The 17430-nt window shown below is 39.6% G+C and overlaps 1 protein-coding gene across 2 annotated transcripts in view; it reads left to right on the top strand.

Annotated features, from left to right (window-relative positions):
* LOC132433851 (guanylate-binding protein 6-like) overlaps positions 1 to 15262 on the top strand; it is a 32800-nt gene extending 17538 nt beyond the window's left edge. The window contains exons 2-14 of one of the 2 annotated variants that reach the window (XM_060025160.1): positions 783 to 999; positions 1800 to 1927; positions 4179 to 4288; positions 4491 to 4687; positions 6042 to 6287; positions 7040 to 7320; positions 8049 to 8261; positions 9187 to 9289; positions 9626 to 9819; positions 10764 to 10955; positions 12648 to 12750; positions 13087 to 13280; positions 14227 to 15262. In XM_060025160.1, the coding sequence (XP_059881143.1) occupies positions 810 to 999; positions 1800 to 1927; positions 4179 to 4288; positions 4491 to 4687; positions 6042 to 6287; positions 7040 to 7320; positions 8049 to 8261; positions 9187 to 9289; positions 9626 to 9819; positions 10764 to 10955; positions 12648 to 12750; positions 13087 to 13280; positions 14227 to 14454 (2379 nt within the window). In that variant the 5' untranslated portion in view covers positions 783 to 809 and the 3' untranslated portion in view covers positions 14455 to 15262. The other variant, XM_060025165.1, reaches the window with a different exon arrangement.
* The last annotated feature ends 2168 nt before the right edge of the window (positions 15263 to 17430 follow it).

Genomic DNA, 17430 nt, shown 5'->3' with positions numbered 1-17430 from the left:
TTCAAATGCCAATTGCAAGTCTAGGTTGTCACCTGGACTTCTAACTGGCTATACATTGGAGGTTCCCACCATCTCCTCTTCAGTTTCAATAATTTGCTAGGATGGTTTACAGAAATCAGGAAAAACAGTTTACTTACTAGATTACTGGTTTATTAAAAAAGGATACAACCCAGGAACAGCAAGATAGAAGAAATGCATAGAGAAAGGTAAGAAAGGGTTGTGGAGCTTCCATGTCCCCTCTAGACATGCCATCCTTTGACCACCTCCATGGTCATCAAGTCAGAATCTCTCTGAACCCTTTTAATTAGGGTTTTTCAGTTTTTTAAATGAAGTCTTCATTAAATAGGGATGGTTGATTAAACAATTAGTCATTGATGATTACACAACTTTCAGCTGTTCTCTGATCCCCAGAGGTTGGGGGATGAAGCTGAATGTTCCATGTCTCTAATAGCATGGTTGGTTCTTTTAAGTATGCGTTTAGGTGGGTATGTACTTTATGTATCATAGGGCTTGGTATATTCTAGGCCTTCAGTGTGTAGTAACAATAACTTGAATTTTATTATTATTATTGAAGTAAAACTATAGAGAGTGATAATAGCCTGTGTTTCACTACAAACCTCATCAGAGATTTGAGGGAATGATGGAGGGAAGCCTCTGTAGTCTGCTAATTCTAAGTTAGCTTTCGTCTCATGGAAAGTACAGAATTCTTACCAAGTCCAACGTTGACAAGTGCTTGTATGACTCTGAGTTAGGGAATGACTTTATAATCTTATTTCTACTAGGAATCACTTCTAGGTTAGCAGGTTGCCATGGCATCTGGACCCAACATGATGGACCCCATTTGTCTGGTGGAAAATGACAATGACCTGCTGTCAGTGAACCAGGAAGCTCTACAGATTCTTGAGAAGATTTCACAGCCATTGGTGGTGGTGGCCATTGTAGGACTGTATCGTACAGGCAAATCCTACTTGATGAACCGTCTTAAAGGACAGAACAATGGTGAGTGTTATACTTGGTCAGGATCCATTTGTTTGACTCTAGCTGATATCTCAGCCTCTTAATTTTCTTCCCTGGTCATGTGAAGGGAGAACCAAATTCCTCTCAATAAGCCACCGTTTCACTTCTAATTCTCACCACTAAATCACTACCTTATTGTGATCTGTTATCATATTTTTTGTTTTATTCCTATAAAGCAATATTTCTCCTATGTATGCAAAAAATCCTACCTTCTTCTACCTGCTTAAGTACTGGGCTCTTGCAATTGTGTCTTCTCTCTCTCTCAAAACACATTTTGCTTTTCTATGGGATATTCTCATCAACATATAAAGATGTTTCATTATGTATTATCTTAAAAACCCTTCCTGGACTTCATATCCTATTGTGGCTAATACCTCTTACCCTTTTCAAAAATTATTTTGTCTGGCAAAAAGTATAATCTCAATTTCTTTTTTCCACTTTTTTACCTGCCCATATTTTACTGCAATCCACTTCTCTCTGTCTCTGAACCTCACCATTCCTTCAAAATACTCTTCTTATGGTTACCTGAGACCTCTGTTTTGTCTGATTCATGGATAACTCTTTGTCTCCTTGTTGATCCCTTGCTTGGCGTCATTCTCACAATTAATATCCCCTCCTCCTTGAAATAGGTGACAGACAAAGTAGGACATTCTTGAGGAAATAGAGAAAGCACCATGTTGTATGCTGGGGTACTTAAACTCCAGTAAGTCTGACTTTGTAGCCCCTGGGCTGCTTAGATTATCTGCTGTAACTGAATGTTGCTTTCTCCCCTCCCCTTGCAGGTTTCCCTCTGGGCTCTACAGTGCAGTCTAAAACAAAGGGCATCTGGATGTGGTGTGTGCCTCACCCTTCCAAGTCAGACCATACCCTGGTCCTTCTGGACACAGAGGGCCTGGGCGATGTGGAAAAGGTAAGGCAGAAAATCACAGATAAATCCTTTTTATTCTGGACTTTCTCCTTATTGCTTGATGATCATAGACATTTAACTGCTGTTGTCTATTTGTAAAGTCTAGAAATCACCTATAGTAAAGGAGGCAGACTATGGTTTGTTTGAATCTCACTTCTAGGTAAGGTATCATGGTATGTTAGATAAAATCTTTTATTTCTTGGCACTGTGTGGATGACTTGATTACATTTAATAAATAATTGTTGAACAACTGAATTCTAGACCTTTGGACTTAGTACTGTAGATATCACTGACCAAAATAAAGGTCCTGTCCTCAAAGAGTCTTTAGTCCAGTTGACAAGGCCGCACATATGCAGTCGGCTTTAATAAAGTATGATTGGTAAAGAAGCAGGTTGGAGAGAGGAAGAAGTGCTGCGTTGCAATCTCCAACTTCTGTCAATTCCATGTGAGCTCTAGATTGAAAGGTCCTTTTGAGTTATCCTGAGCTGGGACAAGGGTGCTGATAAATTATTGGAAGCCTGCTCTGGAAGCCTTTCTAATTAAGAGGCCTGACACCTGAAGACTGTCTTTCACCAGCACTCCCAACAGCTGGGGGACTAAGTCCTTCAGTCTTGAAACGTGATCCAGGCAGCACCTCACAGTTTCCATAATTGACAGTTAAGTGTAAGGATGCCTTGGTAAGAAAGTGGAGAAACATCAACCTGGGAGTGAGGAAAGTTTTCTGATTCACCTTCTTAGCTACCAGATGAAGAATGTATTTGAGGGTTAGAGTTAAGAGATGGGTTTATATTTTCTATGATGAAGTTCATCAACTACTCACAGAGCATTGTAGAATGCTGTAAGATACCTCTGAATGTGCTGTTTCTATAAAGGCATGTGTTTGTCCTACAAGAAACATTTTAAGATGGATTTTTGGTATTTTAGCTTTCTACTAATGGATGAAATAAATTACTTTTTTTCCACTTACTTTGAGACTTATTTGGAAATAGTATCTAAATTTCTATAGCTTTCTATTTCTTCCCAAAGGAGAATTAGATATTCTGTATTTATTTAAAATCATATATCAAGCAATGATATAGTCTTGTTGTTGAAATAATTTATTGTTTGTCATAAATACCACTTCTTCTTATCCTAATTGATTATTTTTAAAAATTGCATTTTGGGGAAATAAAGTGATGAATAGATTATTTCCCCCCCAAACTCCAATATAGACTGTTCTTGACATGAATCACAGTTTTTGCATTTGTTCTAGGGAATAGCTTCACAACCGTTATAGTAGAAATGATCTCTGGATTTATGCTATTACTTAGACAGTGCTATGATTTATACAAACAAATTAGCCTGGCCTTTAAGGTCCTTCATCAGGCTGCACTAGAGCTCAAATGTACTTCTCCACTCAACCTCTGCTCCAGTCAAATGAAATGACTCTATTTTCATTACAAGACCCCTGTATTCTCCCATGTCTAATTTTGCTTCTGTGAGTGTTTCTATCTATGGGACCACCTTCATTTCTTCAATTCCACATTCAACCAATCCTTTAATACTCAGTTCAAGACTTTGAGGAGGCTTTCATATCATAGATTCTTTCTCCAGCTTTCATAGCTCTATTCTTCCTTGACAAATTTTAATTTAATACTATAGCTATAAGTTCAACTGCTTATATACACTACTAAGATGTAAGCTTTTTATAGGTATTGTCATCTTTGTTACATTTATTGTTATGGATGTTTGTCACTGCTTTTAAATAGGCATCTTGAAAGGAATAATTGTCATTTTTAACATGGCTTTTTGAAATCTAAGAAACAGTAGGGAGCATTCAGTAACTATTTGCAGATATTTACTGATTGGATATAATTTAAATACCCAGTTATGCCAACTGTGGTATATTTTATATGGGCTATGATTAATAAATATTTGTAGAATAAATAAGTGCTAACAGTCATCATTGAATACATAATTACACACCAAGTACTGTACTCGATTTTATGTATATGTTATTTTACTTCATCCAATTGAGGGGAAAAAAGCACTATGAAGATAAGAAGGATTTTATATATGAAAAAATTGGAAACATAAAAATGTCTTTGTAATTGTCAAAGCTGTTATCTGTATTTATGTTTCTCTTCAAACAATTTCTTTGCATGGTGAGTATGTCAGCTGAAATAATAAATGAAAATATGATAGAATAAGTGTATGAATGAATTTCTAATTTAGGAGTAAACTCCTAAGTCTTGTGTTCAAATGTGCTTTCTAGGGTGACCCTAAGAATGACTCGTGGATCTTTGCCCTGACTGTGCTTCTATGTAGCAGCTTTGTCTACAACAGCATGAACACCATCAACCACCAGGCCTTGGAACAACTGCAGTATCCTTCCAGGAACTGAACCACCAAGTTTCATTGAGTTTTTGGGAATGGAGATAGAGTCAGTTTCTCCTTCCCTGTTATTTAGCTGCCTTTAGTGGAGTGGAGGGGACTCACGGCAAAAGAGAGTGATTATAATACTTTTTAATTAGGGAAATGTGGGAATTGTGTGTAGGGGTTTTCTTTTCCTTGACCAAGTTCCTAGTTATGTGACAGAGCTCACAGAACTCATCAGGGCCAAGTCCTCTTCAAGATCTGGTGTACTAGAAGATTCCACAGAGTTTGTGAGTTTCTTTCCAGACTTTATCTGGACTGTACGGGATTTCACCCTGGAACTGATGTTAAACGGTCACCCTATCACAGAAGATGAGTACCTGGAGAATGCCTTGAAGCTGATTCCAGGTATCAGAGCATGGTCTGGACAGTGGATGGTCCAATAGAGGGTGGGATCTACTACACACCGTCCACCATCTCTGGGGCTGCACTTGTATTTGAGACTCGATCAAAGTCTGTAGAAACTGTGGCTGGAAAGCGGATTGCAAAGCTCTAGGGACTAGAGTCTAAGTTCTCTTAAGAAAAGTAAAGTGTAAGGTAAAGTGAAATTATTCAAAACCAATTTGTTTTTCATACCATTTTTAACTTAGCATCCAGATTACAATGGGTGCTAATTCTTCTAAAGACCAGACACTTGAGTTCCCTATTTTGGCTTCTGCTTTTTTTGTTGAGGAAAAAAACTGACAAGATACTTGTTAGACATGAAATTAAAATGAAAAGTCAATCTAATGAAAAAAAAAGTGCATTTCACATAGCTAGGTATTAGTTTTCTCAAAGAGGGAACTTTCTAATCCTGTATAGTATATCATCTACAAAATGACTTCATGTTCTAAGTAATCCTGAAGAAGTGTGTGTCTTTTCAATCTATGCCTTTTCAATATTTGCAATAATTTTTAGAACATTCATTTTACATTCCATATCACAGCTTTCTCCTAATTCCCATATATTTACCCATGCTTTAATTACAAATTAATAAATTATTTTAATGGGTTACATTTACCGTGGGTACATCTGACGAAATCTTGAAAGATATAACAATTCTGATTTATTCCTTTTTGTTTTCATTTTTCTATTTATGCTTTCTTTAAATATTTATTGAGAAATTGGCTAGGGGGGAGAAGACAACTGTCAGATCAAACATAATCCTTTATGTCAAAGAGGTTATTGATTAGTGGTGACATCTTAAAATTACATTTTAGGTACATTTACCCTTCAGTGTTTTTTACTAAAAATTAGCTAACTCTGTACCAATTATTTTTTAGCATCAAAATCATTTCACCTAAATAATCTGGTGTCATTCCTAATATTCCTGATATTGTTCAGTATCCCTTTTTTGTGGCTCTTCTTTTTAGTCCCACAGCTCAATTCCTACATGAGATTAAGTAGAGCAAAAAGTTACACTTGACCTTTCATTCTTTTAGCCATTAGTTCAGTAAACATCTAATAGACAACTACTCTACCATGTGCAGGTCTGGGGATACCAGCCATAGGTTTCTTTTACTGGATCAGAAGTCTCCCCAAATTTCTCTCCAGAATTACATCATTGGTATAAGTTTGATATGCATAGAAGTACTGAATGTCTATGTTAAAGGAGTTATAAACATAGAAGACAGCAAAGATACACAAATCCCTGTCATAAAAACCATTAGCTCCCTTGTCCCAAGACTCTTCCCAGTCTAATCTCTGTTTTTCTCTCCCTCAGGCAAGAATCCCAAAGCCCAAACATCAAATCTACCCAGAGAGTGTATCAGGCATTTCTTTCCAACACGGAAATGTTTTGTCTTTGACCGGCCAACAAATGACAAAGAACTTCTAGCTGATATTGAGAATGTGTCTGAAGACCAACTGGATCCTAAATTCCTGGAACAAACAAAGAATTTCTGTTCTTACATCTTCACCAATGCAAAAACCAAGACCCTCAGAGAGGGAATCACAGTCACTGGGAACCGTGAGACTCTTTTTCCCATTTCCGTGGGACCACTGAATATTTTATATATGTGTTTTTCAGTAGTTTTGTGTGATTCCGTATAGAATTTAGGTTTTACAGACATTCATACTCCATGAAGAAATGTGTATATTTTATACTTATCTTACTTTCGGAGATTTAAAAATCTCTCCCCCAAATTGCAAGTTTTGTCACTGAAATCTGTGGCTTCCACTGATCTGAAAAATTCCTACACTAAGAAAAAAATTCACTATCTGGGTATAAAAACAAAATTCCATTTTCTCAGGGGAAGTCTTGTATAGTAAGTGTTCTTCACAAGGAGAATACAAAAAATATTTTGGGAGTTTACAGTGGTCCAAAAATAAATATTAGCCCATAAATCACTGAAAAATCCATTCAAAGCCCCAGAATTGGGAATAAATATAATCTGATATAATCTGATATACCCTGTCTCATCTAATACCTCTGTAATCTATCTTGCTTTCAATATTTCAGATATCCCCTAGTATTTTACATACAGGTAAATTTTTAATTTTTTTCAGCCCTGTGGGCTGGAAAACCATAAAAATGAAGAGTCAGTAGGGAAATGAAGGTAGGGATAGTAGAAGGGGGAAGTGGTATGTGTGTGTGTGTGTGTGTGTGTGTGTGTGTGTGTGTGTGTGTGTGTGTGAGACCTTAGAAATGTAGCCTCAGAATCCTGGTGCCTATTGACTGATAACTTAATATTTATCCCTTAAATGTCCTGGCTTATTCAGGTCTGAGGACTCTGGTTGTGACCTATGTGGATACCATCAATACTGGAGCTGTACCTTGTTTGGAGAACGCAGTGACAACTCTGGCCCAGCTGGAGAACTCAGCGGCCGTGCAGAAGGCAGCCGACCACTACAGTGAGCAGATGGCCCAGCAACTGAGGCTCCCCACGGACACGCTCCAGGAGCTTCTGGAGGTGCACGCAGCCTGTGAGAGGGAAGCCATTGCAATCTTCATGGAGTGCTCCTTCAAGGATGAAAATCAGGAATTCCAGAAGAATCTTGTGGTAATTTCTCTTAGTATTTACTATTTGTCCCCTTCTCTTGAAGAAGGGGAGAATATGACAGAATGAAGAGGCATCTGTCAAAAGCCTAGCAGAGCCTTTATTGAACCCATGGCTCATCCCTCTCTCAAGGATAAAGTAGTCTGTGTTCCCATCAGGGATATAGGGCTTCAAAGGACTACATTTCCTTCTTTTTTCTGCCAAGCCTCAGGCAGTTTATCTGGAAATGTCTCTCAACTCTGATGTAAAATCAGTATAGATATCTTCATAAAGTAAATACTTCTGTGGATTCCAAGGCTGTCCAGAGCATCCAAAAGTCATTCTGAAGCTGGTTTCTCTTCCTGTGAACACATTCCCATGACCAGCACCCAAAATTTCTCTTATCAGCCCTTCATTCCAGGCCATTTTCAACTTAGGTTGCTCCTTGTATCATTGAATATAGAATCACTGAATGTTGCAGCTGCAAGGAACCACAGAGATTAGATAATGTGCCTCCAACATTTCAGATGAAGAGCCTGAAGGGAGGCTTAGAAACTTTCCTGTGGTCTTACAGAGAGTTTTCAAGATTGTGAGTAGATCAGATCTTGTGATTGCTGTTTTATTCCCTGTACTCCAACAGAATGCTTTTCTCCTGAGGACCACAGTCACACCAGTCCTTCTACCAGATTCCTTGAAAATGTATCTCCTCTGTTCCTTGCTTCTGGTGACATCTCTCTACATTTCCCTCGCAGGAAATCATAAAGGATAAGAAGGAGGGTTTCTTGCTGCAGAATGAACAGGCATCTGTCAAATACTGCCAGGCTAAACTTCAGGAGCTTTCCAAGGCCCTAATGGAAAATATTTCAGCAGGCACTTTTTCTGTTCCTGGAGGTCATGAACTCTACAGGAAAGCAAAGGGAATGGTTGAAAGCGAGTATTGCCAAGTGCCCAGGAAAGGAGTGAAGGTGAGGAATAAGGGGAGCATGGGAGTCTACAGAATAGAGTCAAGGGGGGTTCCTGAAAATCTGAGAGCACAGCACCAGGTGTGGGTAATGAGAGAGCATGGGCATATCATGACAGTTTTAGCTCTTGAGGTCCATACAATGTTCTTTATTCCTGAGGAGAAATGTCCATTCCCCCAAATGACTATGGATTTCTAAAGTTCACGAGACAGAACAGAAATTGTTCATTTCTTCATCCAACAACATGCTTTTTGATGTGCCAAGTGCAGACGATCTACAAATCAGAGTCTTTGTACTCAAGGCTGATCACAAGAGAGGAAGTCCAATACACAGACAATTGCATACAAAGTTATAACTCTTGTGAACCTGTGAAAATGGGCTACAAAGGTGATAGTAACAAATGTAATAATAAAAAAGTAATAATGATAGTAAGAATGCAGCTGACATATTTTGAACTGTTATTGCCTAGAGCCATAATGCTAAGCTCTTTCGCTAGACTCTTTAATCCTTCAAATAACATTAAGAAGCATCTACGCTTATTGTCAACATTTTAAAGATCTGAACGGAGAAGCTTAGCAAGTTAAACTAACTTGCCTAAAGTTACAGACAGCAAGTAGCAGAGGAAAACAGCAGCACATTTTAGAGGCAGTATTTCACATTGGGAAGAGCAATATAGGAAAGCACCAGACATCCTGGGTTTGTAGAACTGAACATAGTTCTGACTGGCTGGAATCTGGAGTGGGTAGAAGGAAGTACCATGGGGCTAGATACTGGAGGAAGACAGGTCACTGTAAGGAGCTTAGGCTTGTTGTAGTGGACCACTGTAGAATTTTAAACATGAAGCAAAAATTACATGGACATACTTGTTTTTGCAGCACTAATCTCCTCAATGGAATTTTAAGTTCTGTGCTCCTTCTTGGTTCCTCAGGCAAACGAAGTCCTCCAGAACTTTCTGCTGTCACAGGTGACAATAGAGAAATCCATCCTGCAGGCAGATAAAGCCCTCAGTGATGGGGAGAAGGCTGTAGCAGGTACGGAGTAGGGCTCTGGCAGTCCCGCAGTTCCCTCTGACAGGTGTGAGAGCAAAACCTTCCTGATAAGGAAGAAGGAGCCTCTTCTCCATCTGTGGGATAGCTCTGCTACATCCAAAAACAGCAAGGGGAGTTGTGGTTGGACATGGTTAGATGTTAGCCAGACAGAGCCTCTCCCATCACATTCTGAAATGTGCTCTTGGTGGTGTGGACACGGGGGGCGGATTTCAGAGATTTTCTACCTCCCTTTCCAATTTTATTTGGTCTCTGAGGTCAGGAGGGTAGAGATCAGTCCTTACCTTATTTTCATCCCTCTCTAAAACCTTCTTGGGGCAGAGGAGCAGGCCAGGAGGGAGACAGCTGAGAGGGAACAGGAGCTGCTGAAACAGAAACTGCAGGAGCTGGAGCAGCAGACGGCAGCACGACAGAGGAGTCTCCAGGAAAACATAGCCCAGCTGACAGAGAAGCTGGCGAGGAGAAGAGAAAAGCAACTGAGAGAGCAGAATATGATGTTGGAGCATAAGCTGAAGGTAGGTCAGGCTGTGGCCTTAGTAGTGCTTGACGGTCATTACCCTTGTACATCAGGAAGCGGTGGGCGAAGGTTACAGCAAGACTAGGGAGGGAAGCACCGCTGCCATTTACTGCTTGTGATATATTAAAACCCTGAAGCCTTTGAATCCTTCCAAAAAGCCTTTGAGTTCTACTGTATAAGTAGACTCTGGAGAGTTCAGCATGATTATGGCCCCTCCAGTCCCCTGGAGAATATAAATAGTGTTTGGATATCCATTTTGAGAATTTTTGAATGATCTCATGAGGCTTCATTAAACAGATATTCCAACCACATATATTTGATATGAGCAGCAACTGGCTTGCTTTACCAGGATCATTGCCGATTACCAGGAACCTTGCTACCACCCAGAGACCCTGAGGTAGATCTATGCTGTCATAAAACTATTGGAAATGTCCAGACTTAAAAACATAGAGAGGCAACGGCTTCTAAACTTGCTGCCTTGTCTCCAGGTGTGGATAGATACCCAAGCTATCATGTGACATAGAGGGAATTTTCTCACTGTCCATCTGGATGTGTTTATAACAGACTTCTATGATTTGGGTGGCTGCACCATCTTGAGTGGGACTGAGAATCAGTGCAATCAGACCAAGGTTACCTCTCGCCTCTCATTTTTTGGCTGGAACGTATATTTGTCCTCATGTCAGGCTTAGCTTTTTGGCAAAACCCAATGGTATGTGAATATTAGTAAGGCTGTAAACTATACTTTCTCTTAGTGTTTAGGTCCAAACCAGTAGATATTCTGTGTTACAAAATTCTCCTTTCATGACTGAGTAAGAAAGAACAATTTTAGCAGTGAAACAAAGATAATTTGCAAAGTTTTAAAGTTTGACAAAATGTAATCCTTGAAAAAAAATGGGGATTTAAAAAGTATTACTTCCCTTCTCTCACTTTTTTTTTTTTTAGGTCCAGGAAGCTCTGCTTAAAGAAGGATTTAGAAAGAAATCTGAGGAGATGAATGCAGAGATAAATCATTTGAAAAATATGATTGATAATACTAAAGATGATGATACTCCCTGGCTGGCAGTAGCCTTGGACAAATTTGGCAAAGAGATCTCTTCACTATTGTGCACTCCAGGCAAACTTCTTGGTCATATTGTGAGTGGTGTGAGCTCCCTATTTAAAACGAAGTAGCTCTTCTTTTAAAGAAATTATAGATACACAATATATGTACATGCTCTGGCCTATGTTTGGTGTGAATGCTTTTCACTTGCATTCAGCAAATCTTTAAATATAAAAAGTGGTTACTAGAAAATATCAATGCCTGGCCCACATTAGATAGAATAAATGCACTTTGATATAGCATGTTCACTTTTAGGAAATATATGTGTGCCAAATCATATATATGTATATATACATACATACATACAAGAGGCCCGTTGAGGCATCCCTTTTAATGGCAAAAGATTGGAAACTACTTAAATGTCCATCTATATAAATTGGTAATATACATTTTCCATGTACATATACTGGAATACTATGTAGCCAGTAAAAAAATTGATAGTGGAGGTTTATATGTATAAATATAGAACAACCTTGAAGATATATAGTAGAGTGAAAAAAATGAGGTACAAAACAGTTTGTATAATCTGTTCACCATAAAAAATGCAATTCTTATGTGCACTCATATATATGTACACATAGAACGCCACTGGAAGATTCATTAGAAAGTGGTATCATTGGTTCCTTCTGGGGAGAACAGCTTGGCATTTGTGATGGAAGGGACACACACTTTTCATTATATCCTCTATCTTCTCAATTTTGTAAAGAAAGCTTGTATTATCATTTCTCAAATGACAAAGAAAACATAAAGTATAATACTAAAAATGATAATAAATGGAATGTGAAATTGACTATTAGATGATGAAATTGCTCATTGCTTCTAGAAATGACATCAGTCTGTTCAAAGAGTTGGATCAGAATACTAGAAAGCATAAAATTTGCATCCTAATCTTGTTTTCACTTTGGCTGTGTTTTTAATCCCTTATATTTCTTCAAAAAGAAGGTATAGGGCTTCCCTGGTGGCGGTGGTGGAGAGTCCGTCTGCCGATGCAGGGGACACGGGTTCGTGCCCCGGTCCGGGAAGATCCCACATGTCGCGGAGCGGCTGGGCCCGTGAGCCATGGCCGCTGAGCCTAAGCGTCCGGAGCCTGTGCTCCGCAACGGGAGAGGCCACAACAGTGAGAGGCCCATGTACCGCAAAAAACAAAAAACAAAAAAAACAAAAAACAAAAAACAAACAAAAAAAGGAGGTATAAACTTTCCTGTTACCCCTTGAAATCCTAGCTAGAGGAGAATTCAGCTGACATATTTTGAACTGTTATTGCCTAGAGCCATAATGCTAAGCTCTTTCGCTAGACTCTTTAATCCTTCAAATAACATTAAGAAGCATCTACGCTTATTGTCAACATTTTAAAGATCTGAACGGAGAAGCTTAGCAAGTTAAACTAACTTGCCTAAAGTTACAGACAGCAAGTAGCAGAGGAAAACAGCAGCACATTTTAGAGGCAGTATTTCACATTGGGAAGAGCAATATAGGAAAGCACCAGACATCCTGGGTTTGTAGAACTGAACATAGTTCTGACTGGCTGGGATTTGGAGTGGGTAGAAGGAAGTACCATGGGGCTAGATACTGGAGGAAGACAGGTCGCTGTAAGGAGCTTAGGCTTGTTGTAGTGAACCACTGTAGAATTTTAAACATGAAGCAAAAATTACATGGACATACTTGTTTTTGCAGCACTAATCTCCTCAATGGAATTTTAAGTTCTGTGCTCCTTCTTGGTTCCTCAGGCAAACGAAATCCTCCAGAACTTTCTGCTGTCACAGGTGGCAATAGAGATATCCATCCTGCAGGCAGATAAAGCCCTCAGTGATGGGGAGAAGGCTGTAGCAGGTACGGAGTAGGGCTCTGGCAGTCCCGCAGTTCCCTCTGACAGGTGTGAGAGCAAAACCTTCCTGATAAGGAAGAAGGAGCCTCTTCTCCATCTGTGGGATAGCTCTGCTACATCCAAAAACAGCAAGGGGAGTTGTGGTTGGACATGGTTAGATGTCAGCCAGACAGAGCCTCTCCCATCACATTCTGAAATGTGCTCTTGGTGGTGTGGACACGGGGGGCGGATTTCAGAGATTTTCTACCTCCCTTTCCAATTTTATTTGGTCTCTGAGGTCAGGAGGGTAGAGATCAGTCCTTACCTTATTTTCATCCCTCTCTAAAACCTTCTTGGGGCAGAGGAGCAGGCCAGGAGGGAGACAGCTGAGAGGGAACAGGAGCTGCTGAAACAGAAACTGCAGGAGCTGGAGCAGCAGACGGCAGCACGACAGAGGAGTCTCCAGGAAAACATAGCCCAGCTGACAGAGAAGCTGGCGAGGAGAAGAGAAAAGCAACTGAGAGAGCACAATATGACGTTGGAGCATAAGCTGAAGGTAGGTCAGGCTGTGGCCTTAGTAGTGCTTGACGGTCATTACCCTTGTACATCAGGAAGCGGTGGGCGAAGGTTACAGCAAGACTAGGGAGGGAAGCACCGCTGCCATTTACTGCTTGTGATATATTAAAACCCTGAAGCCTTTGAATCCTTCCAAAAAGCCTTTGAGTTCTACTGTATAAGTAGACTCTGGAGAGTTCAGCATGATTATGGCCCCTCCAGTCCCCTGGAGAATATAAATAGTGTTTGGATATCCATTTTGAGAATTTTTGAATGATCTCATGAGGCTTCATTAAACAGATATTCCAACCACATATATTTGATATGAGCAGCAACTGGCTTGCTTTACCAGGATCATTGCCGATTACCAGGAACCTTGCTACCACCCAGAGACCCTGAGGTAGATCTATGCTGTCATAAAACTATTGGAAATGTCCAGACTTAAAAACATAGAGAGGCAACGGCTTCTAAACTTGCTGCCTTGTCTCCAGGTGTGGATAGATACCCAAGCTATCATGTGACATAGAGGGAATTTTCTCACTGTCCATCTGGATGTGTTTATAACAGACTTCTATGATTTGGGTGACTGCACCATCTTGAGTGGGACTGAGAATCAGTGCAATCAGACCAAGGTTACCTCTCGCCTCTCATTTTTTGGCTGGAACGTATATTTGTCCTCATGTCAGGCTTAGCTTTTTGGCAAAACCCAATGGTATGTGAATATTAGTAAGGCTGTAAACTATACTTTCGCTTAGTGTTTAGGTCCAAACCAGTAGATATTCTGTGTTACAAAATTCTCCTTTCATGACTGAGTAAGAAAGAACAAGTTTAGCAGTGAAACAAAGATAATTTGCAAAGTTTTAAAGTTTGACAAAATGTAATCCTTGAAAAAAAATGGGGATTTAAAAAGTTTTACTTCCCTTCTCTCACTTTTTTTTTTTTTTTAGGTCCAGTATGCTCTGCTTAAAGAAGGATTTAGAAAGAAATCTGAGGAGATGAATGCAGAGATAAATCGTTTGAAAAATATGATTGATAATACTAAAGATGATGATACTTCCTGGCTGGCAGTAGCCTTGGACAAATTTGGCAAAAAGATCTCTTCACTATTGTGCGCTCCAGTCAAACTTCTTGGTCATATTGTGAGTGGTGTGAGCTCCCTATTTAAAATGAAGTAGCTGTTCTTTTAAAGAAATTATAGATACACAATATATGTACATGCTCTGGCCTATGTTTGGTGTGAATGCTTTTCACTTTCATTCAGCAAATCTTTAAATATAAAAAGTGGTTACTAGAAAATATCAATGCCTGGCCCACATTAGATAGAATAAATGCACTTTGATATAGCATGTTCACTTTTAGGAAATATATGTGTGCAAAATCATATATATGTATATATACATACATACATACAAGAGGCCCGTTGAGGCATCCCTTTTAATGGCAAAAGATTGGAAACTACTTAAATGTCCATCTATATAAATTGGTAATATACATTTTCCATGTACATATACTGGAATACTATGTAGCCAGTAAAAAAATTGATAGTGGAGGTTTATATGTATAAATATAGAACAACCTTGAAGATATATAGTAGAGTGAAAAAAATGAGGTACAAAACAGTTTGTATAATCTGTTCACCATAAAAAATGCAATTCTTATGTGCACTCATATATATGTACACATAGAACGCCTCTGGAAGATTCATTAGAAAGTGGTATCATTGGTTCCTTCTGGGGAGAACAGCTTGGCATTCGTGATGGAAGGGACACACACTTTTCATTATATCCTCTATCTTCTCAATTTTGTAAAGAAAGCTTGTATCATCATTTCTCAAATGACAAAGAAAACATAAAGTATAATACTAAAAATGATAATAAATGGAATGTGAAATTGACTATTAGATGATGAAATTGCTCATTGCTTCTAGAAATGACATCAGTCTGTTCAATGAGTTGGATCAGAATACTACTAGAAAGCATAAAATTTGCATCCTAATCTTGTTTTCACTTTGGCTGTGTTTTTAATCCCTTATATTTCTTCAAAAAGAAGGTATAAACTTTCCTGTTACCCCTTGAAATCTCAGCTAGAGGAGCCTTCACTTCCTCTCTTTGAGTTACACTTCTAAGGTATTGGAAGAAAATTACTAAACATTAAGAATATGCACTGGTGAGAGGAATCCCATCATTCTTGAATGTTCATTGATTGACTCTCTGCTGCAGGCAAGGGCCAAAGATGTGATGTATCATTGAAGAACTGGATGCCCTGATAGTACTGGGGATTATAGACCCTGACGCATGGAGGCCACCTGTTAGCATTTAAACATCAGAAGCCCAAGTACATACCATAGTGATGAGAATCATGGTTTGTCTTAGCTGAGGCTGCTATAACAAAATTACCGTAGACTGGGTGGCTAAGACAAGAACGTTTATTTTTCCCCGTTTCTGGAAGCTGTAAGTCCAAAAGCACGTGCCAGCACTGTTGTGTTGTTGGTAAGGGTCCTCTGGCAGCTTTACAGATGGCAACTTTCTTACTGTGTCCTCACATTTTTGGAAAAGGGAGGAGGCGGATAGAGAACCTAATGATTCTTTGTTATAAGGGCACTAATCAGATTCATGAAGTCCCCATACTCATTACCTAATTTCCTCCCCAAAGGCCCACTTCCAAGTACATTGGAACATTGGAAGTTAGGGTTTCCTCAAATGAGTTTTGGAGAACACAAGCACTCAGTCTATAATGTGGTTGGAGTGGCAGCCAGCCAGACCTGAGCAGAGAAAACTCTGAATATGGCAAATAGAACAGGGTGTCTGTAGAGTCAAAAGGGAGGGGAGGAAACAATCAAATGGAGACAAGGATGTTTACCAGGAGGCTGAGAGGTAGCCTCGATAAAAAAGACACCGTCCATAGTCTTGATCTAAACCAATTTCAGATCATGAACCTATCACCTGGAGGAGAGGGCAGGATCCCAAGAGAAAGGACTCTGCAACTCTAGAACAAGGTTAAATGATAATGATTTCCCCAGTCCCCCTCCTAGGGGACCTCTGGAAATTCACTTGGTACCTGTGTTCTGGGAAATGGGAATGGCCAAACGTTTCGGTGACTCTTGGAATCAGGATCTGAGTTTGCAGTGATACTCAGATCCTGAAAAGACTCCACAGTCTCCCTGTTAAAGTAGAGGCACACAGGATCCTGGTAATAAATGCAGGCTTGGCTCAGGTGCCATGCAACTAATTTGGTCTCGTATTTGTTTTCAAATAAAAGTAAAGTTCATCTGAGGACAGAAACCGTTACATATTTTTCTGTACATCTTCATAGAGTATGTTTAGGCACAGAGTGTACTACATAAGAATCTGCTGGAAAAACAAAAGACTGACACATGTGTGACTTATCATGCCAGATTTCTAGGAACACTCTAAGCGTCTTTGGTAATAGTTCGGATTTTACACACTAGATTAAGGTCTCTAAGGTGACCCTTTAAACCTTTAAGGTCTTAAAGGCTAGCAAAGCAAAAGAAACTTTTCTGGTGTAGTTTTCTCAGTGACTTCGTGTATCACAGTCTCTGTGCCTCTGCAAGGATGTTAACACGTCTTCACTGGAGCTTTTTTTTTTTTTTTTTTTGCGGTACACGGGTCTCTCACTGTTGTGGCCTCTCCCGTTATGGAGCACAGGCTCCAGACGCGCAGGCTCAGCGGCCATGGCTCACGGGCCCAGCCGCTCCGCGGCATGTGGGATCCTCCTGGACCGGGGCACGAACCCGTGTCCCCTGCATCGGCAGGCAGACTCTCAACCACTGCGCCACCAGGGAAGCCCCTTCATTGGAGCTTTAAATGACTCTATCCAGTTGTGGCTTCAAGTGTTCAGAAGGAAGAATGGCTTTGACTTTTAAGGAAGAAACCATATATTAATGAATAGGTGGCCAATAAATGGTAGGCTTTAATGAAAAAGCAAACTGTTCTATAGAAATATTGTGTATCTGTTCTCATTGAGAGCTTGAATTAAGCAGATGTTCTAATCCCTTAGACTAGAGACACCCCGAATTGAAGAACAAAAGGAAGTCTTGACTTTTTTAGATTTGACATATAAGGGACATCATACAGTACTTGTCTTTCTCTGTCTGACTTATCTCACTTAGCATAATGGGCTCAAGGTCCATC

This window comes from Delphinus delphis, chromosome 1 (genome assembly GCF_949987515.2).
Source record: "Delphinus delphis chromosome 1, mDelDel1.2, whole genome shotgun sequence".
Taxonomy (NCBI): domain Eukaryota; kingdom Metazoa; phylum Chordata; class Mammalia; order Artiodactyla; family Delphinidae; genus Delphinus; species Delphinus delphis.
Note: the sequence above shows the minus strand (reverse complement) of the source record. Positions and strands in the feature narration are given on the sequence as shown.